Genomic DNA, 23,764 nt, shown 5'->3' on the forward strand with positions numbered 1-23,764 from the left:
ACCCTGATGTCTTCAGCTTGGCCAACCACATGAAGTATGAGAGCAGGTAATCCTACAACATAGGTCCTGACTGCTGCAAAGAAAAGTGCCAAGGTAAAGATGGGCGGCAATCTCTGTAACAACAATCCCAAATACTAGGTCAATGTGGTAATGCACCATGACCGTCCATAACTGGGCTTACCTATTGTCAATATGAAAACAGGCTGGTCTTGTACCAAGGAAAAAGCTGCCAAGCGCAATGCTGGAGCAGTGTAGGGTATTTGTTTTATTTTGTATTTTGTTTTAATTTGGAAATTCTACTGTAAAAACAATAGAAGTGAGCTTGAGAGAGAGAGAGAGAGAGAGAGAGAGAGAGAGAGAGAGACCAAGAAAGATGGAGAGAGCCCTAGCTTTGATGCATGCATTTGCCTTAGTATACATTCAATAAGCCTAGGGCTAGTTGGACCACAACAAAAAGTCTTCTCCAGCACTTCCCAGATTTGGGGTTTAGGCCTGGACCGTTTAGTGGTCAATCTACGAGGTCTCATGCAGCCTGAACCACTCTTCCACAATATGAAACCAATGAATCCTGGCCTTGACAACTTAAAATATTTCCATGTAAAAAATCCAATAATGGAAAAAAAAAAACTGCGTATTTCATATATTCAGGGAGTCAGCCAATCTCATGTTTTCCACACGTAATATTGCTGAACGTGGATCATCTGAAGCAACCCCAGATTACACTGCCCCACAGGGGACATATGTTTGTACGTACATGTGTGTGTGTGTGTACAATTACATGTTCGTTTTCTGGATGTCTCAGCAATACATGGCCACATTCACATGCATATGTTTTCTAATCTATGCCGTATTCTTGTATCAAACATTCATGGTATACACCATTCCTTGCTCATACTGAAAGGGTAAATAAAATCCAGTATTTTTATTGTAACACAGAAAGGACGGTTGCTTACAAAGTAGGTATATAATTGCAGACTGTAGTTGCAGACACAGAAGAAAAACAAAGATGTGTATTTTGAAACATTTAATAGAGGAGGATAGTTTTATAATCAATCTGGGAGGAAAAAAAAAAGGAAGCTTCGTGGAAGCCTGTGTTCAGACGCTAAATACCAATCTCCTGTCAGCGGAGGCCATTACCCTCCCCGCCACCATGGCAACGCTAACAGTGTGCCTCACTTCAAAGACAAAGATGTAATTTCAGCTTTGCAGCAGCCAGAGGGAGTGGTTAGACTCTACTGCCTGGGCCATGTCAGCTGATGATGAATTATAAAAATACTCCAGGAAGGGTATGGTGTGGAATATACCATTTAGTTCAGGGTGAGGGGGGTGTTGTTTGTCATGAGGAAGAACGCTCAGGAAAATAACATAAGTTATGCTATTTAATAGATCAGTTAAAAAAAATAAACTGATATTATATAAGTATATCGATTTTCTGTCCACAATTACATTGTACATTTACAAATGCTGGCTTTACATACAAAAACGCCACATATTCCAAATATTTGGGTTTAGCCACGTCTTTGCAATTATATAAGTGATATCAGAAAACTAAAGTAATTGCCGTAATTGTATAGGGTGTGATCTTTGTATTTGTAGTTCATTACACAAACGCACAATGCACTCTGAGGATGTATAAGATATTAGTAAGCTTTTTATCACTCTTATGATAGCTCTACAATAAGCAATAAGGCATGATTTATTAAAACTCTCCAAGGCGGGATGGAATACACTTTCATCAGTGAAGCTGCGTGATCCAGCAAATCTGGAATGGATCTGGTCCAGGACTGAAAACGTTTGCTAACACATAGCAAATTACTTTTAGGAAATCCATTCCAGGTTTGCTGGAATTTCCAGCTTCACTGATGAAAGTGTATCTTCTCCAGCCTTGGAAAGCTTTAATAAATCAGACCCATAAAGTCCAAATGAACTTGGTTGAACTAAATCATATTTTCCAGTGACATCACTGACTAAGCTCTCTGCAGAATAATGAACGTTATGCCAGAACATCATTTTGGCAGCACCGAGAGGATCCATAGTGACAAGGAAATTGGCACTTTGTTGGGCATGTTCTTATACCACGACCTGCCAACAGGAAGTTTACTGACACAAACTCTGACACCCTTTTCCTTATTTGAAGAATGAAGATGACATTTCCCAAAGTATACCTATACTTTACTGAGCAAATATGTAGACCATCATTACCAAACCCTTCTCCTGAAAATGCCAGCAACCAATGATGAGCAGAGTGAATGTTTTTTGGCAACCTGGTCACCTTAGATCTCTTTTATGGAATCTCCGTGCTTAGAGAGGAAGTAAACCCAAAAACGACCCAAAAAAAAAAAATCCACTTACCTTCAATCCCGCAGAGCAGTCGATCAGTCTGGATGTTTCTTCCATCGGGTCCCGCGTCACTCCGGCATCCGTCTTCGGGTCGGCTCGCTAGGCCCCGCCATCTCTCTCTGAGTTCTTCTTTCTACGCATGCGTGAGATTGGCAATTTCTGTCCCTTTTGGCCACAGGGCTCCTACTGCCAGCATCTCGGGTTTGTGCAGAAGAAGCAGCCAAGAGCCTCCTGGGATGCGTGACGTAGGTATCCCGGGAGGCTCTGTGCTCCCATTCATTCTTGATCGCCTCAAATGAGAATTAGGAGGGTGGTGCTGCACCCATTTTTTTTTTTTTAAAAAAAAAAAAAAGGGTGTTGCACTTTAAAAAAACACAAACAGAATTTTTACCTTACATAAAAGGGTTGTCTACCCTTTTATGTAAAGTGAAAATTACGGGTTTAGGTATGCTTTAAGTGCATTTCTGTAATAAAAATGTAAAATTTGTATTGTAATTCTAATTGGTAATGTTGATAGTATATTTTTGTATTTGTTTATGTTACTTTACTGATACTTTTGAAATATATTATATTGTATGCATTAAATTACAACTGTCAAACTCCCCTCCACCCCATTAAAAAACACATTTCTAGTAAAAACTGATTATACAAAATGCCAGCTACCCAGCTTTCATGCTCATCTAATGGTTTTACCACTTTGAGTTACTGGCAACTATTATGTAAATCCATGGATTTACCATCATTATCTGTATACTAAGCAAATTAAAAATTGTTGTAGGCAGAAAAAGCCAGACAAGTAGCATTGCTTGATTTGGATTTTTGCCTAGTTTTGTTTAATGAGCCAAAAAATATTATTTTAAAACCCAGTGGCTCTACATGGTCCCTCAATCTCTGACAATTTGCTGGGTCTCTTCTCCATGTTGGGATGACACAGAGATGGGCTTTAACAATGTTCATCAAGTTAGCTGTTATAGACAGAAAAAGATTTTGTTCTGAAAACATATGCCTACTATAGTACAAAATGTATATAAATATAAGTATATTGTAGTAAGTATAATGCATATACAGATGGATACCACATATTTCCTTGTCATCTATATGTTAGAAAGACAGTAGATATAGAATAGCAATGTATTCCTATGTCACCTAAATGTTATTTTGATCAAATTTTAAAAATGCATTTACTTACAACCCATATTGTTATATGTTAGTATTTCAAGGGGAATTTTACATCTAAGAAAATCTGAGCTGGATTGCGAACAACCAAACGCTGACAGTATTACTTCTAATTTGAATGACACAGTAAGTAGTCAGCCCGACATCAATTTCTCCTCAGTGTGTGACTCATTTGTAGACATTCCCCTAACCTTATGAACACTGCTTGTGATTAAATCACCACTGTCTAGACCGAGCATTCATTGTACTGAGCTTGTGTGTTCTATGCCCTAGCAGTGTAGGGCTTACATACCATCAAGTAAATTGGTGCAATCATTATGTTAGCTAGAATGCATTTTAAAATGCTACATTTTTATTTGTGGACACAATTCTTCACAGTGGTTTTTTTTTTGTAAGGCCACATTAGTCGCTCGACTTACATTATCGCTTTGTCACTATTTTTTTTTTTTTTTTTTTTTTTTTAGAAGTGACTAAGACATTTTATATAAAGCAAATGAAAATGCATATGTATGATCATATGGCATTCAGAAGGCTTTGGTCATATTTAATGCAAGAAAAAAAACACAATTTAACACCAAACTACAAAAAACTGTTCCATCAATATACTTTTTCTTTTTAACATTTTTGTCTGATTGGAAAATTTTGTTTGTCCTGAGCGTGTTTAAATTACTGTCAATCAAATCACCTCCTCTGCTATCAAGCTGTTATCTACTACACTTCAAGTAACAATATATTTTCTGGGGTTATTTTTGATTTGTCCTCTTCCTAGTTTGAGCCCTCTTGTTTTAAATCCCAGCTGTGAACTGAAAATTCTCTCCTGAATTTCATTTACATCCTTAACCCCCCTGGCGTTCTAATTCTGTCCGTATTTCCACGCAAAAAGTGTTAAATTTTTTTGCATGGAAATTTATTTTACACTGTAGGCCTATAATGCTTAGGCATAATTTACCAAAATAGGTATAATAAATTTTAAATAAAAAAAACAAAAATCTGGTAAAATAAAAAAAGTGATACATGTAATATAACTGTACAGTAGCATGTATATTATATATATATAATTATATATATATATAATTATATATATATATTATATCAAGATTTCTTTGTATTTATTCCAATGCAAAATTATTTGAATTTCCCGCCGCTCCTCCCGCCCGCACCGACTCATGCACCAACCTCGCCGGTAAACCCTGGTGATCGTCTCTGCATTTGCCGGCTAGAGATCGTAGGAAGAAGACGTGTCCCGAAGACTTGCGGGGAGCAGCAGGATGTCGGGGGACGACAACGAAACAAGGTAAGTGTTTTTTTAATTCTTTTTAGCGACCCCGAGTGTGATTTAGGATTACCGCTAAGGGGGTTATTGTAGTTTTGCTTTACCTATGTCCTCTTTTTCATAGCACAAATTTGGTTCTATTAATCTCCACCAATATGTTTTATTTCTCAGACCTTGTACCATCTTGCGGCCCATCTTTGAACTAATATTGACAGCATCTTTTTAAGATCGCCTTTTTGTAAATTAGGAGGACAGAAAAAAACAGGCTTTTGTTGGCAATAGGATTTGTGTTAATTTTAGTGTTTATTCATGTGTTTTGATTTAACAATGGTGACAAACAATATTTGATTCCCATATTATCATGAAATACATATTCTTTACATATGAAATACATGAATATAGAAAGTAAACAATACATAAAATAAATATAATGTTCTCAGAGTCAAACTGTCTCAATTTTACCCGACGTATTCATATATATATATATATATATATATATATAATAACCCTATATATGTATATACCTTCTCATATATACATTTTTTCTCATATGAAGATTAGCAACAATCTATAGGCCCATCTACCTTTGTTGAGTACTTAAGGGTACTTAAGTACCCTTAAGTACTCAACAAAGATATCTCATCACCTCCATAATTATTCATTATTCATATTTAGTATTCAGTTCCTTCCGTTAAAATACAGTATTTGACAGTATTGGCTGTCGATTTTTTTTATAGTTAATGCAACACAACTCTTTTGAACATTTAATACATAGAGAAAATGTTAGAGGAATAACCGTATCAACATTAACCAATCAATTAACCCTGCAACCAGTCTGATGATGAATACCTATCCAATTAAGTTACAACCTTTTTTAAGTCAAGCACTGAAAATATCTATTTAATGATTTTTGATATTTATGAACATATGTACCTGACAGATATATCCTTTAGATAGATATATATATTCTGACTTTATAAAAAAATATCATGTAAGCTTTCTTTGTATTCCGTTTTCCTTTCAGTTTATATCTACTTGTGTCTTTATATCCCCTGAGGAAGCCCTTTTTTGGGCAAAACACCTCGGGTAAAATTGAGACAATTTGACTCGGAGTACAACACTATATTTTTTTTATATGTATTGTCTACTTTCTGTATTCATGTAATTCATATGAAAAGAATATGTATTTCATGATAATTTGGGAATCACATGTCTAGAAAAGTTCCTTAATGAAACTTTAACCATTGTTAAATCTAAACACATGAGTAAATACTAAAATTCACACAAATCCTATTGCCAACAAAAGTCTGTCTTTTCCTGTTCTTCTTTATCTTCTTTATACATTTTATAAATAATCTCATGCTTGGCATACTGAATATTCATCAAATACCTCTGTAGTGAGCAAAACCTCTTTTCTTTAATATTTTTGTAAATTATGTTTAACTAAAGCTCTATATCAGCCATTCTCAAACAAGGTTCTATAGACGTTGCCAAGGGTTCCGTGAGCTGTGATTGATTGACAGCCTATAAGATGGTGACTGCATAATAAAAAATAAACCAGAAAATGGACCTTTTTAACTGTCTGTAAAGGTAACATTCTGACAACTACTGTAAGGGGGCATTCTTCCTACTGGCAACCAATGCAAATATATTTTTCTCATTGACTGTGTACAGCAAGGGTTCATCAACACCTGAAATTTATGTTAAAGTTCTTAAAAAATTGAGAAAGGGTGTCCTATTCAGTGGAATCAGAACCAGTTCAACCTATTCAATCATAAAATGCAGCCTATGTAAGTACCTGTACCTTAAAAAAAAGGTATTGGCATTGTGCATTATTCTTCTGTATTGTCCATTACTAAGCAGGGGGCAAGATGAAGATCAAGATACATTGTCCTAGAGCATTGGAGGAAAGTCAGGTCAGCAACAATGATACCGGACAAGGTTACTTAGATCATAAAATAATACTAATATAGATACTGAGGAATGTATTTGTGGTTACATAATACTTTACCAAGGCCTTTTGGCATCACCTGTACTATTTATTCAGTACATAAGCCGGCAGGCATTCTAAGCTGAGTTAATATAGTTGCTTGCCTGTATATCATAATTACTTTTAGCTTGGCTGTAAAACCTTTAAGAGCAAAAAAATATAGAAGTAAAAAGACATTTTATCGCCAAATCCCTTCTCAACAGTCAAAGCAGTCAAAGAAACCCAGGCTTTCAGACTTTCCAGAAATATAATGAAACCCACACTTTAGCCCATGACAGTCCCAGCACTCATTTGAGTTAATTATGGATAATGATTCTTCATAAATAGGTGGAAAAATAATTTTCTACAATACTAAACAACAAAGTATCTATAAAGAAAAAGAAAGTAAAAACTTCTGCACATGTGTGCCTACATCACATCAAAGTGTTCTTTGTAGCAGAAAAGAAAGAATAAATAAAGCTTTACAGCAGAAGAAAAATTCAATTGACGTTCTATAATAATCTTCTTTGCAACCTCTAATATTCTTGCCACTTGTATGTATCGTCAAAAATTGAAATAAAACTGTTGAAAATATTCCATTTTCCACAGTCTACTTTATACCCTGTGGATTCACACCATACTTCCAACTAGGACACACTCCTTTTATCTCATCAAAATTACACGATAAAGTTAACATAATGTAATCTCAGCAGTTGCTAGCAGAAGCCAAAATTGAAGCACATGTGTAGTGTTAGACAGGGTAAGGCTCGACTTTAAAGACTCTAATAGCTCATTTTCCCCTAACTCCCAGGGGAACTGATCAGACACTTCTTTGTGACCTGAAAATATTTTAGAGACTGTGACTCAAGATTGGGCTCATCAGCAGTCCCTCCGTTTTACACTCAGTTGAGTCTAGAAATTGTATAGTGTTTATGGAACACATCTACGCTGTGCAGAAAAAAAAAGTTTAATGGAAAATAGGACAAAAGGAAAGTAAAGGAAACCTATGTTAAAGTAATAAGGTGTTGATCTCTCTTTCTGAAAATGATAGTAGCCTGATCATAGCAACGTGAAGACAATTACTTTCCTGCCCTAGAAAAAGAGGGGATTTCCAACATTTACTACATGTTTTTTTTTTTTAGATCTACTACTACACTACTGGTATTATTTTTAGATCAGTAAATCATTGTATTCAAAGGAAAGCTTTCCTATGACTGCCATTGGTGACTTCTATTCAAATGCTAGCTGCCTGGGTGTCATGCTGGTCCTACAATTAAAGTGCTTTGATTCTTAGGCTGGAATCTTTATGGATATATGGCTTTTATTTGCATGATTGTTCCTGGTATAAGGACCCAGAAAGTACTGAAGAGAGTCAGCATAATAGCCAGGGAACTAGAAATGGCAGCCACATATTTCTCTTAGGAAAGGCCAATCATATTATCATACGTTACATGAATAGACATTTTGTTTATGTTTTTATGCATTGAATACCTGTGTCCTTGGATTGGTTTGTTTCTTCTAACTGTGTAGTAACCCAACAAGAAACTTTGACCTTGTGTAGAAGCTTCCAGGGAGAAAGACCAATCAATCCTTCTTTCTGTCTTTGTGCAGAGTGACTAGACTTGTATCCGCACACCCCCATTTACCATGTATAGCACAAGGTAATAACTGGGTTTGCAAAGGTACTTATCTTATCTTCTTTTGCTACTATATATGAAGGAGAATTTATTTCAAAATTTTTTTTGTGGTTTAAGTAATGGCAGTAAAAACAAAATGTAAATGTAATGTTTAATTACACAAGAGTGTCTACTAAATATATTTAACCTATTTGGTCTGAAAATCATTGTCTCTGGAGCTCTAAAGGGGGATTTAGCTAGTTTCAAAGGAATGTAGGAGATTATATAATATAAAAAATACAAACTACTATGTGATCGCACCGTCCAACCCAGGGACACCATATTACCTGCTAATAGACAAGTCTAAATTTCCTGTAGGAATCCCTACAGTAAAAACAAAATAAAAGTTATAGCAACTGTTACATAAAGGCATAAAAACAAGAATTATTATCTAGAGTTGTGTGCTATTGGCAGCTAAATAAAGTTGAAACACCACAAGTATATTAATAGCTGGCTAAGCTCTATGAAATCCTATGTACTGTTAATGTCAGTTCTCCGGAGCAGGCACTTGAAATGGCTGAGGGAAGCATTCAAGAAGGCTTAGTCACTTTGTGGTGGCTTTTAGCTTTTTGCCTTTATTTCAGGCTTAAACAAAGTTCAGTGGGGCATCTAACTGTCTCGGCTGCAAATTACAGTTTGCTCTAAAATAGAATGCATGCACAACATGTTCCCAGAGCTGCAGGGAGGGAAATCTATTCACTGGAAATTGAAGGCTTGGCGAGTCAATAATCTTCTTTCACACAGTAACAATTTTTAGTTAAAATTTCTTGACCCAAACAAAGGAAAACAGCATTGTTCATCTAGTTTACAGTTTTGTAGCAAAACACTGAAAACGGGAGGATAAGGAAATTGCCGTACACAGTATATATATATATATATATATATATATATATATATATATATACGCATACACACACATAGGCAGGTAAAGATATATACAGATTTAAGATATATAGACAGCTAAATCTACACACACAAATATATTTAAAAAGTGATATAGTGGCCACTCAGAGGACTTGCATACATGTGCAAAGGTTAATAGCATAGTTATTTTATTAGGCCAATTTTTTGCCCAGTCACAGCCCACCTTTGTTTTTAAAACAATTGAAACATTGGTTTAATAAAACAACCACACTGTTTACGCCTTTTGTGCTTTTGTATGACCTCTGTCCACTATATCTCTTCCAATAATTCCCTAATTTGTGTTAAGCACCAACGCTTTAGTTTTGTGGATGGAATGCCATATGTATATATATATATTTATTTGAGCTACTGTTATTCTATATTCTTTATTCTTTTATCTTTTATTGAAAGGATATGATTTTGTATGAGTATGAATTTTATGAGTTTTTACTCCCCCTCTGATCTGATCTACAGTCAATGACCTTTTTTCTCCAGACAGCAACATCATAGCTTGCAGATTTCTTTACAATATATGATGTCATATAAATAAATGCCAACACTCACTCCTACTGTTCTGTCCCATCTATAAACATTAGCACTGACATCAAAACTTTACACGTTAATCTAATATAGCCCAGCTAACACACAGGCCCTCTCTATTGACTTGTAATGTTACCTAAAGAACAGGCTGAAATCTAAAATGTATTTTCTAATTATCAAATGTCCAAATGGCAGGAGTGTTTTCAGTTGGTGGAATGACACAAGATGGTGTCTGGATGGCCATACATTTAGAAGGTTAAGATGATCATAATCTGTGAAACATCTGACATTGCCCTGGCTGAACACTCCTGCATAGACAAGTTTGTGTGTTGGTTCTTCAGAAATTTGACATTGGTGTATTAAAGTCACCAGTGCTTCTCACTCACTACACATTGCTTTAATCAAAATGTTGTATTTGCATGAATATCTTGGCAATCTCTGGCAATAACAATACCAACTGGTTGTTCTAAACTGGTAAAAGATGACCATGGGCTACAACACATGATCACTCCAATTTCTACCGCCTTCATTAAAAAAACTGACAGAATAATGATTCATATTTCTTCATTACATGGCTCATGTCTAAACATTGATAATTTAACAATCTTATGGTATATTTATCCTGGAAACAGACGCTACCAGAGCTCTGTAAGACAGTGCCTCATACTTAATAATCATTACTTTGAACCCAGCGTATCACAGTTGTTTTAATAGTCATCACCAATGTTTTTGTTAAGATCGGATTCTGGGAGAATCCGATCCCCACCAGGTCTGCCAAGAATTATTTTGATGTGGTACATTAGGTCACTTTGTGCATAAATTCCATAATCTATTCTTACCAAAATGAAAGCTATACCCATAGATTTTATGATCTTAAACTTCACTTCTTGTAATAAATATGCATTTGAAAAACATTTTTTAGGTAGAAATAAAACTTACTGGTAAACTTGATGGCCTCTCTTGTTGTATTATATTCAAGTCTTCATGGTTAGTCTTTCCAGGAGCCATCGGAGGAGGCTGAGTCCTGTTTCCATAGCTTTCTGGCGGAACGTCCTGAACAAAATAAAAAATAAAACTTAATTAATGTGGCATAACTTTATTTGCTGCTCAAACTGCAATTATAATGTAATTTCCAAGAAATATTTGCAGAAGATCCCAACATGATTTGTTATTGATTCAATGGGAGGAATTATCACCAAGCAAGGAATGATTCACTAAGCTTAGTGAATTTGCTGAAAGTTCACTTTGCAAAGAATACATAATCATGTGCAAGGAAATCTGGAAAGAAATGGAATTTCCTTGCACATGAATGAATAGTTGAAGTCAGCAGAGCGTCGTCTCATTTACCAAGCCAAATGCAATATCCCTTGCAAGGGGATGATTCACTTTGCTAAGTCACTAACCTACATGGCTATAGTAAATCAACCCCAATGTAATCTAGTCAAGTCAATAACCTGATTTATATGTCTAAAAGCGGTACATAGTCAAAATAATAAATTAAATACATTTTTAAAAAATCATTTTTTTTTTAATTCTTACATTTTTTTTAAATAAATAATATACTAATACTGTTTTATTATACTGTAAAATAAATGTTCATGAAAGACAATGTACTGCATTTACACATATAAATACACTGTATTGCATTCAATACAGCTATTTTGTATTGAATGCAATACAAATTAATTTGAAATTCCTCCCCCCCGAACAGAACTCCCCGGTGACTCATTGGGTGCAGAGAACCTGGCTGAAAGAGAAGACGCGAAGGATGACGCGGGACGCTGGCGGATAACGTAAGACTCTATTTACTAATATTCCCCATAGGTTTACCTACCCCAAGGGTGACTCGGGGTTACTGCTCCTAGCAGTCACACTCAGGGTTACCGCTGGGGAGAATAAAGTGCATGTAAACCCCAAAAATTAACTCCTTTTACTTGTTTACTTTGGTCTGGTATATATTCTTACCTGTATATTAGAACAAGACTACAGTTTGCATCTGAACATGTACGTGAAAGCTAGGCTTTCTGGACTAATGAATTAAAGATAAAAATTGTTTAGCCATGGCAACAGTAGACATATTTAGTGGAAACTGAGGATAACATTTCAGAAGAACCACCTTTAGGTTGCAGTTGCTTTAATGCTCTATGGCTTTGGCAGCTTGCAGTCATTGATTTTACTATGAATACCACATCATAATAAAGTGTGCTTAATGAGAATGTGAAGCCATCTGTCCCAAGTTAAAGCTGAACTTGAATCGAAAATGAATCTTTTAATGTGTTAATGATCTGAAACACACTAGGAAATCCATCAAGAAATGTCTACCAAAGAAAAAATTGAAGGTTATGGACTGGCTTAGTTAAAGCCTTGATTTGAATTCCATTGAAAAGTTGTGGGGGAATTTGACACAGAAAGTTCATGGAAGGAAACCCACAAACATATTGTGACTGAAATAATTTTGTACAGAGAAATGGTGGGCAGGTTTGTAAAAACCTATGAAAATTAATTTTTCCGAAAGCAGTACAAGGGTGTACATACTTTTTGCCATACTTTTTGTTGAACAGATTATTAAAAGGCAATTTCCTTGTGTGAATCTTTATCTTTTATCTGTAGGAACTGTTTAAACAAAGATCTAAAGTCAACATATGTAATTACTATTTCAAATGACTGTACCTGATAGAAACTATAGTCTGTGGCTTAAACACAGATGATTGTGTTGCAATTGCTAGTTGGCCAAGTAGTATAGGCCTAAAAATCGCTCAAGACTTGCCTGACATTATTAATATTACGGCTGGCATCTCCCATTGCCTTGAACTATATTTACTAAACAGTTACCAAAAATTGCACCAAAACTATCAATTCCCAATGTTCAGCATTCAGTGGGTTTTGTCAATCTTGTCAGTCAATAAACCCTATTCACTGGAAACAATGGTTTATTGTGCATTTTGCCAGAGGGGCAGAAACAAAAGATTTGCATGGCTCTGCCCAATATCCTAACATCCCTAATGTAAATCCCTAATTATAGGATTTTTTAAGGAAGCGAAAATAAATACTGTGTTAAAAAAGGTTCTACCGTGTTTCTCACTAATTAAACAAGGGGCCATTTGATCTCTTTTTGCCCCCACCTCCCCATAATATGTCTAGTAAACATAATATTTAAATACACATAAATAAACCCAGTCAATGTGAAGCCAGAAAGCAACTCCCTAATATGGCGAAAACATTGTTTGAGTTAATTTATATACCATATTCCACTTACAAAGGTAAACATGGCTTCAAATTATTATTACTACAAGGTTAATAAGAATACTGCCCAGCTCATGATAACCTTTACTCCCCATTGGGCCATCAGCAATATGTCAAGCTGTTGAGAGGGCCACATTTTGCACAGGGGCCTCATTCTTCTCCTGATGGTAGGTGGTCCTTCATGACATAGAGGAGAAGTGCCTACATCAGTGTTACCGTCCAAAGCTTGATGACTTTATAACAAAAAATAGCCTGAGTTGGACTTCAAACTGATCTCCTTCTCATGTATAGCAAAAGAAAAAAAACACTACAGTTTCTCTTTAATATTTAAGAAAACATTGCAACATTTAAAGACAAAAAAACTCCTTAACTAAATCCTTTATAGCAGCCTGAATTCAATACAACCAGACTGCATCAAGACTTAAACACACAAAGGTCAGTTTGTAGGTTTTGCAACATGCCTACATTGGCAGGAAAAGAAGCATAACCAGTTTAAGTAAATACATAAAAACTGCTGAGATGTTGAAAGAAATAGCAGCACTACACAACAACTTTTTATGAATAAATCCAATACCTTGCATTACTTCCCCATAGGCACTAAAAGCACATGGATTTTATACAATATAATAAAATTATCATACACAATTAATTTCTTTTGCTTAGATAAAGCAGATGGAACCATTCAGTTATATCAAAAAAGAGTGGCAGGATTTCTCACTTATTGTCATTACAATTAAGGGGGAAGGGTAAATCCATTCCGGTTTAAGGATAGTAAATAAGCTGCCACCAGCTAACAACCAGCTGGCTAATTTACATGTACATAAGCAAGCACATAGCACTCCACAGTGTTATCCAATTCATCTAGTTATACATGGAAACTGCACACTATGCTATAAGGTAAAGAAGGCAATAGATGTGAACTCAAGCAAGGGGTGCTTTAATTAATAGCAGACTCATCTCACAGACTCAATAGCACAAATAAATAACTAAAAGTAATCAACGCAGAAATACAAGTGCATACCCTTCAGAAACATTTCTTTGTTCACCCTTGTATCAGAATATTATTTCTAAGCATACTTATCATATTTAAAAAAAGAGCTGTACAACAGTATATATTTGGGGGGCCTTTGAAGAAAGACTTTTTTTTAAAGAGCCGCTTTCTGCCTTTTTTGTACATTTTGGGTATATGACGATAAATAACAAAACTGATGCAAACTATAAATATGCCCATCCCTTATATACTTAGCTGGGTGTTTAGACTAACCTTTGGTTTATTAATAATTTGATATGTTTTAACCTCCTGGGCGGTTCATTTCTGTCCAGATTTATATGTCTAAAAGCAGTATGTTGTTTTTCATGAAAATGTATTTTAAAGTATAGTATAATAGTATGAGTATAATAAAGTTTGAAACACAAAATCATGTCAAAATAATTAATTAAAATAACAATTAAAAAAATAAAAACATATTATACTCATACTATTATAATATACTGTAAAATAGATTTTATTGAAAGACAATGTACTGCTTTTAGACATATAAATACACTGTATTGCATGCAATACAGTTATTTTGTATTGAATGCAAAACAAAATAATTTGAAATTCCCGCAACTCCCCCAACGCAATGGCCGCACGCACCAACATCACTGGGAACTCCAGGGTGACTTATCAGGTGCAGAGGAAGCCTTGTTGAAGATCTGCAGAGGTGCTTTGTCTGTCAGCTCTCATGGTTTGTGAGGATATGAAATATTTTATCTAGGTGGCTGTTCTCAGAAAACTTGCATTTATGATTTTGCTGCTATGTGGCTGAAAATTCTTAATTTTATTTGGGCAAAAACGAGGCCCAGGGATAATAGGACAACACTTTTTGCTTCTAGAACTTTGGGGCACCTAATCTCTACTGATTCTAAACTCCAGTGGAAATGCTTTGAGGACCCTCTCCTGCTTTCTGATACCCAGTGAAGCTCACTCAATATGGCTCTTATTGAACTGAACCAGAAAAAGACATTCATTGATGGTGTATGGTTGCTGTACCTCCAAGCTCAATACACAGGCCTCTTTGCTTGTTACTGAAAGTGGGAACAGTTGGGGATGATGTTCCACATTTGGTGGTATTGTACCAAAGTGTGAAGGTTCTGGAAATTGAAAAAATATTTAACCTTTCTCTGTTTCATTTAATCAGTTTGTCTAAAGTGCCCTGCTTTTGAAAATCTCTAGCTACTCTAAGCATGGGGCTATTTTTTTCAATTTTCTGTCTCTCCTTTTTTTCGTATGACTCCTAATGTACACTAGTTTATAGCTAATGTATTTGACATTTTCATATGATGCGTCCTACCTCAGTTATCCATACACTGAAGATGGCTATAATTTAAATATTTTTTGTAGAACCATGGCAGCTTTACCTTCTCTATTTGTTATTCGAGGATAAACTATTTGGATTTTGTGTATTGATAAATACTATTAATATGTTTTTGGAATATTGTTTCTTTTTTAAATCTGCCCAATAAAAAAAGTGAAAGATAAATATATATTTAAAACAGTAGAAACAATTTGCAAACTGTCTTTTTTAGGTAGGGAATTTCCTCCCTACCTAACACACCTTCTTAATCTGTTAAAAAACAACAGCACCCACACAATGAAAAAAAATGCAAATGATTCACAAAGTACTTTTTTGTTTTTCCTAATAAGACAATCAATGGAGTACACAAATAGAATAATATGACAACAGAAGTTAGAAATTATAATTGTCTCCCTCGACAGAAACAGTGCTGTCAGTTCTGTCCATACTCTCCTCTTCTGGATTGTAGAACACCTTCTCAATAGATTATGGAGTTAAGAGACAAAGTTTCCTGTAGTCCAGCAGAGGAGAACTGAAATTAGCTGGAAACACTGATTGGTATCCTGCATGAAGGAACATTTTGTTAGGTCAAAAATTAGCTTGCTGTATTTTCAAGCATCCAGTCATAGTCATTCACGTTTCTATTGTTGCTAAAGTTTGCTGGTCAAATTTTATCTGAAACAAGGTCTGATATTACCATTTTACCATTTTAACTGCTTTTTAATTGGGAAAAAATATCTTTTGCTTTTACTGAAAGTTCAATTCATGTTTCCCACTCTATGCTTGAAAAGATGTTATACCTACACCTCTCTACCCAAACTTCCTCACATGGTCTTGTAGGGTCATGGAAAAGAGAGGTTTTATTGCCTATTGCAGTGTGCAGTCCTATATTGACATACTGTGCAACTACAATAACAAGGGGAATAAATGGAAACAAGGACATAAACTTATTTTTAGAAACTTTAGGCTAAAATCAACAAAGAAAAAAGGGAACTCTGTCTAACATACTCTTAAAGATCAGAAATATTTATTGAAGAAAAAACTATGGTTGTGGTGTGGATACATTTAGATGCAAATATAAACGTCCCCATTTATGAAATGGATATTATTGTTTTATTATTATTATTATTATTAATAATAATAATAATAATAATAATAATATAATAATAAAAAACAGTATTTATATAGCGCCATCATATTACACAGCGCTGTACATTAAATATGGGTTGCAAATGACAGACAGATACAGACAGTGACACAGGAGGAAGAGAGATTTGGTTGAACACAGACGATATGGGATCTGCATGGAGTTTGCATGGGTTTCCTCTGGGTACTCCGCAGTTAGTTTTATTGGCTTCCCTCTAAAAACTGACCTTAGATTGTGTTCATGACATATGACTATGGTGAGGACATTAGATTGTGAGCAACTTTGAGGGACAGCTGGTGACATTGAGTATGGACTTTGTAAAGCGCTGCGTAATGTGTTGGTGCTATACAAATACTGTGTAATAATAATAAAATAGAAAGCCTGCTATACTTTTGAACACATTTAAACCTATTTATAAAAATACAGGTGTTTTTAGTGGTTGGAATGTGGTTTAAATACCATGATAAAAAAAGACCTAATTAATTAAAGCTGTCCATAAAAGGAGAAGGTAGACTAGTCTATCATGGTAGTACCTAGGTGATCCAGCAAACCTGAAGTAGATCTGGTCCATGACTGAAAACATTTTGCAACTGATAGAAAACCATCACAAGGTTTGCAGGATCACCCAGGTTCTCTCAGGATAGTCTATCTTCTTTAGTCCTGGAAAATTTTGATAAAGCTGACCCAAGAGAATAAGAATGCACAAAAAGACAAAAATCAAGTGTGTAAATATGTAGTCCGCAACTGGAGGCTAAGAGTCTTGCACTGAATTCTACCTAAAAAAATAAACCTAAACAAGTAATTGATGACAGAGTTTAATTTCAAACATAAAGCATAATAGTTATTTCAAATGGCATTGCAATGCATCTGTAGTTTGACCATCTATTTCATTGTATTGTTAGAAAAAGAAAACTTAGTGTCATCAATAGACTATAAATAAGACAATAAATAGCATAAACACCAAATATTAAGTAAAAAAGGTGAAACAACCAGCTAAAGAATAAATATCTTCATTTAAAATACTCTTCGTTTTGAGCCTAGACTGCAAACACATGCAATGATAAGAAAACAATAATTAAATAAGTATTGTGAATGGATAAAAAATTCACAGAGGAACCATTGATTGCACTATGCAACACACAAGCTGTAGAACTCCTTCCTCTTTGATCAATCATATCAACCAAAACACCTTCCTCCTACTCTAGGATTTGGGAAGCTGTAAATCAAACACACAGATGTATTCTTTTCTGACATTAAAAGCACGTGTTCAGATTACTCTCAAAGCTACGTCCATACACCCTATGGCTATTGGCAAGATTTCAAGGAAAGATACTTTGGCATGTAATACTAAGGGAAACCCTGACTTGGCTGCAAATTAGAACAAATAATAGTAGATAAAGAAATAACTGAGCTAAAAATTGAGTTACCTTGTGATTTATTTTATTAACTTTTCAACTTTTAACTGTTCAACTTTCTTTGCACCAAAATATTTAATGTGGTTGCTAGTTTACAACCATTTAACAAAGCAATATTTTTTATACATGCAGGACAGACTTTTGTGTTTTTTTATCTTTATCTATTAAAGTTTTTTTTGTCTTTAATAGATCATGTGTTTCCACTGTTTAAAAATATATAAATAAATAAAATATATTGAAACTACACATGGTATCTGTAGGTTAGTTCAGAGCTTTACATCCAATTATTTGTATAGATAGATTAATCAATTGGTTTGGGATAAAATGTTTTATGTTTTTTTTTAATAAATTAAAAAGTATCGGCAGCAAAAAAGCATATCTTGGTTACAAAAACACTGTAACTTCATTGGTATTTGATGACCTGGGACTCCAAACAGCTATTCTTTCCAATAAAATATGTAAAATATTTGAATATATATTATATATTATATTTATATATATATATATATATATATATATATAACACCTTTTATTTTAATTAATGCTTGCAAGGTCACTTCATTTTAATTTCACATGCTAAAAGGTATTCCATTTTATCTTGGGCAGTATGAATTATCCTCTCCTGACCCATATGGGCTTCAGAACTGCAATCATTAGTTAATAATTTGCCAATATTTTCTAATGAGAAAGAATTCTAATGTTTCAAATTCCAAAACTCACCAATATTTTCTAATGAGAAAGAATTCTAATGTTTCAAATTGCTGAAAGAAAACCAGCCACAAACTGGGGAAAATGCAAACGGAGCATATGCGCAAAAGGCAAACTGTATTATCAAAAGTAGTTTTAAAATAAACTGCATGTCATAACAATCACTCTGGCACTTTAGGCAGCTACATTTCTATGCAACTCTCTATTTTGTTTCTTAAAAACCAAAAAGCTCTGGACCAGGATCAACTTTTACAGAGAAAGTCAATATATGCATATAACTACAGGTGGTTGGATCTTTTCCTGATTTCGATGTAGAATTTCCTACAGTAACCTCTGTTTATGAATGTTTTTAATATCAAAAGTTTAAATTACCAGGTTTACTTTAAAAGGTTTCCTACTGCAAAAATGAAGTGGAAATTGGGAATCTGATTTTACTTGGGTATAACCCTGGATTTAGTGTACAGGTTTCATATGTTTGTAAACAGTATATTAGCAGCACGGTTGGCTCAGTGGTTAGTACTCATGCCTGCGCAGCATTAAGTCACAGGTTGGTATCCCGGCCAGGACTCTATCTGCAATGAGTTTGTATGTTCTCTATGTGTCTACGTAGGTTTCCTCTGGGTACTCTGGTTTCCACCCACATCCCAAAAACATACAGTTAGTTCAATCGGCTTTCCCTCCAAAAAACTGTCCTTAGACTACAGTAATGACTTATGAATATGACATTAGATTATGAACCCATTTGAGTGACGATTAGTAATATGACAATGGATTTTTCAAAGCGCTGTGTAAATTGTCGGCAATATATAAATACAGGCCAATAATAAATACAGTACCTGGTCCAAAAAGATAAGTCCCCAAGCTGTGGGGCAGGGATATCATCTGGAGTTGCTTCAGTTGGTCAGATCTAGGTTCAGCGACATTTTGTGCCCAACAAAATGAGATCAGCTGACTACCTAATATATACTAAATGACCAGGTTTTTCTGTCAATGGCAAAGGCATATTTCAAGATGACAATGGCAGGGTTCATCAGGTACAAATTGTGAAAGAATGGTTCAGGGAGCATTTGACATATGGACTATAGAGTCCAGACTTTAACCCCATTATGAATCTTTGGGATGTGCTGGAGTCTGATTACCACAGGGAATGCATGCTGTAATCAAAGGTAAATGTGGACAAAATATTAGACAGTGTGTGACTTTTTTGACCAGGCACCATGTTACAAATATTTAGATGCAGAGTACTATATATAATGACTATTCTTTTCTCAATCTTTAAATCAATGTAAAAAGGTAAAATAAATCAAAGAAAAGGTACAATAAAATGGTAAAATCCCATTAACTTTCCTTTTGACATGCTATGTAACATATTTAAAAACACAAATGATCAGGTAAAAAACATTAAAAAAGAGTAATAAAGAGGCCTATTTATTAAAAAGAAAAATGCAGAATAGTGTTCCCCACTTTTTAGGAAACTAATTACCACTTTTAGAACCCCATATTTATTAAAGTAGTAAAAGATTCTGCAGGCTGCTGATCAGGTCTTTAAAAGTGGAGAACAGAGGTACCCTAATTCATCAAAAACTACATTCACTTGAACATAACTGATCGCCATATTCGGAATTAGCATACATGGCTTCTTTACTTTCCTTGTGGCTTTTTGGCAATCATGGCAAAAATAGGGAGTTAGGGTATTTGAAAAGAAAAAAAAAACATTATTTCCAAAACTCCAGTGGAGATAGCCAAATATACAAATAAATGTATTTCAGATATGCATTAAGCTGTATGATTTGAAAATAGCTTTACAGTGAAATTGAGCTTTCTTTGCAAAGGTAGGAACCCAAAACCAAAAAAAAAAAAAAAAAAACACTCTTACCTTCAATCCCGCATATCAGTCTATCCGTCGGGAGGTTTCTTCCATCGTGTCCCGCAATGTCCTGGTATCAGCCTTCGGCTCGGTGCCGAGGAATCGCCAGTCACCACCATCTTCTCCCTTCTTCCCTGTTCTTCTTTCCACATCACGCAATCTTACACTGTGCAGGTGCAAGATCGGGTGACGTAGTTGGGGAAAAAATTGCCATTGCAATTTTTTCCCTATTGATGACTGCAGCCAAGAACCTCCTGGAATGCATGACATAGGTATCCTGGAAGGCCCTGCAATCTCATTCATTCTTGATCGCGGTCGATCGAGAATTAAGGGGCTAGTGATGTGCCTTTTTTTTTTTTTTTTAAAGTGTTCCATTAAAAAAAAAAACACACACAACCAAACAAAATTTTCTACTTTAAATAAAAGGGTTGTCTACCCCTTTAAGTAGAGTGAAAATTCTGAGTTTAGGTACGTTTTAAGAATTTTCCTTATTCCATATTTTTGTACACTAGGCCAAACATACACAGTTCTCCAAGGCTGGAGAGGATACACTTTTATCAGTTAAGCTGGATGATCCAGCAAACCTGGAATAGATTTATTTAAAGTAATTGGCTATTTACTAGCAAATGTTTTGAATCCTGGACCAGATCCATTCCAGGTTTGCTGGATCACCCATCTTCACAGATGAAAGTGTATTTCATCTCCAGCCTTGGAGCGCTTTAATAAATCAGGCCCACTTTTCCTTGCTGAGAGGAAGTATACGCATGGGGAGTTATGTCGTCCTGACCTGCACCATGAAGATAACTGAACACTTTGAACCATGCAAGACCATGTGAAGAGGTCAGTGAAGCGATGGAGGAGTGGTGGTTTGGCAGGCCATAACATTTAAATGTGTGGAGCATACTTGTGCATGATGGCAAATACGCTAAAAGTTATCAGTGGAGTTAAAATTCATTTTAGGGCTATGTATTTTTACTTTTCATTAAAATACTCCATATATGTTGATAAAAGGTAAAATAAAGTAAAATGATTACTGTGCAGAACGAATTTAAATATATGTATATAACACAAATGGGTAGTGAAGTGGTTAACAAAAGATTTTAGTAGTCTTCATGTATAATAAAGATCCTTGGCAAATGATTGCCATATATTGTTGAATATGTTGCAAAATCTTTCTACAATCTGCTCAGCAAAATAGCACTCAAGGTCTCAATCTCTCTGCCAATGTCTGCCTGTCTGTGTCAGCATATGTCTACAGGCCAGCATTTTTTATTTTGCATTAAAGAGCCAAACAATCCGGAGTCAATTATACAGAATATAATGATTTATGTATACAGATTTAACCCACTAACAGCCCTATTCACTTATGTCACTAAACACCATGAAAAATCCCAAGCCTCCTCCAATTTTCAGAATGGGTGAGTTTATCTCAATGCATTATATTATAGTTTATACATTTTAAACTTGAACATTACTGAATATAATACAACAGTCTGCCAAAACATCACTGATCTACATAATAACATTTCCTGGACCCTAGAGGGTAAGGGAACCATGCAAAACAAAGTTATTTAATTACCCAAGGTATGTACACATTGCTGAATGCATTGGATAAAGTTAAAATGTTTCTCCTATTTGTATTTTTTTTAACTGTTTAAAGATCTGCAAGGCTTGGTAGATAAACATTAGACCCGACATATTATAAAAGTAACCTGTCACAAATATATATTTATATATATATATATATATATATATATATATATATATATATAAATACCTTTGAATCTAGCTTTCAAGGGGGAGGGGAGGTATAAAAAGAATACTAGGATACTATAGAGCAGCCATTCTTAACAAAGGTTTCCAGGGTGCTTCCAGAGGTTGCCATTGCTTCCTTGAGCTGTGCGTTACGGTCATCACATTTTATTTATTTAGGATATACTTTCCCATTTTATTATTTAGGATATACTTTCATTAGTAAAGCTGAATGATTCAGCAAACCTTAAATGTATTTCTTCAAAGTCATTTGCTATTCGCTAGCAAATGTTTTGAATCCTGAACCAGATTCATTCCAGGTGTGCTGGATCACCTAGCTTCACTGATGAAAGTGTATCCTCTCCAGCCTTGGAGAACTTTAATTAATCAGGCTCATTAAATGATGTTAAAATAATATGGAAACTAGTTTAGTTTTCTTGAAAAACTGAAAAAGGATTCTAGCGTTTGATTCCTCTTTATATCTAAACACTTATAGTGCTGTTTTTTTCATATCTACATGCACATAAAGCCAAAAAAAAGTATGTATTATTTCTTTCATGTCACTTTTAATGCTGCCAGTGGAGTTTATTCAACATATTGTATTTGGCTATGTTCACACCAAAGGAAAGGTGTGACGTGTCCTGTTACTTTCCAATTCTCATCCACAGTCATAGACAGATCTATAGTAATATTTATTACAGCTTTATTGTTCACTGAACACAGAAAAGCTAAGACTATATACTAACATCACATACACAAACCAAATTTCTATTACAGGAATGCTGCTATTCACATCTTATGATTTACATTTAGCAATATCACCAGCAGGGACTCTACATATACACCCCCTATGTGGGATTTGTTCCTAACTACGGGTATGTGAGTAAAATAAATATGTATTCTTCATTATACAGTTCTGCAACCTTAGAAAATATCCCTTGAATACGTATATTTAAATACTTGTGTAACACATATCTTAACATATACAATATTGGTACTATAATTATTGTTAAGTATTATCCACTGAGTTATTGTTTTGGACACCCTATTTATAAATATATGACTGATTAATTTGACTTGATTTACTAATTTAAGAATGCATACATATTGATTTAGATCATATTATGTGTTATTTATCCCTGACTTGTTGTATCTCTATATATGTAGTCCATTAAGCACACATTAATTTATATCCCTGAGGTAGCCCACCATGGCAAAACGCGTCAGATTATTGCGCACCATGGCATGGTCAAATAAACGGTTATACCATTATGTTAATTACCTTTTAATGTACCGTATTTTTCGGCGTATAAGACGCACTTTTTCTTCCCCAAAACTGGGGGGGAAAAGTGGGTGCGTCTTATACACCGAATACATGTTAAATATAATTTAAAAAAATCATACTCACCCGATCCC

General features: G+C 34.7%; 1 protein-coding gene across 11 annotated transcripts in view; it reads right to left on the reverse strand.

Moving 5' to 3' along the window:
• ARID1B (AT-rich interaction domain 1B) overlaps positions 1-23,764 on the reverse strand; it is a 269,374-nt gene that overhangs the window by 160,721 nt on the left and 84,889 nt on the right. For all 11 annotated transcript variants that reach the window (XM_072409384.1, XM_072409390.1, XM_072409387.1 and 8 more), the window contains one exon: positions 10,817-10,930. In XM_072409384.1, coding sequence (XP_072265485.1) covers positions 10,817-10,930 — 114 coding nt within the window. The remainder of the gene's footprint in view (positions 1-10,816; positions 10,931-23,764) is intronic.

Source organism: Pyxicephalus adspersus, chromosome 4 (assembly GCF_032062135.1).
Source record: "Pyxicephalus adspersus chromosome 4, UCB_Pads_2.0, whole genome shotgun sequence".
Taxonomy (NCBI): domain Eukaryota; kingdom Metazoa; phylum Chordata; class Amphibia; order Anura; family Pyxicephalidae; genus Pyxicephalus; species Pyxicephalus adspersus.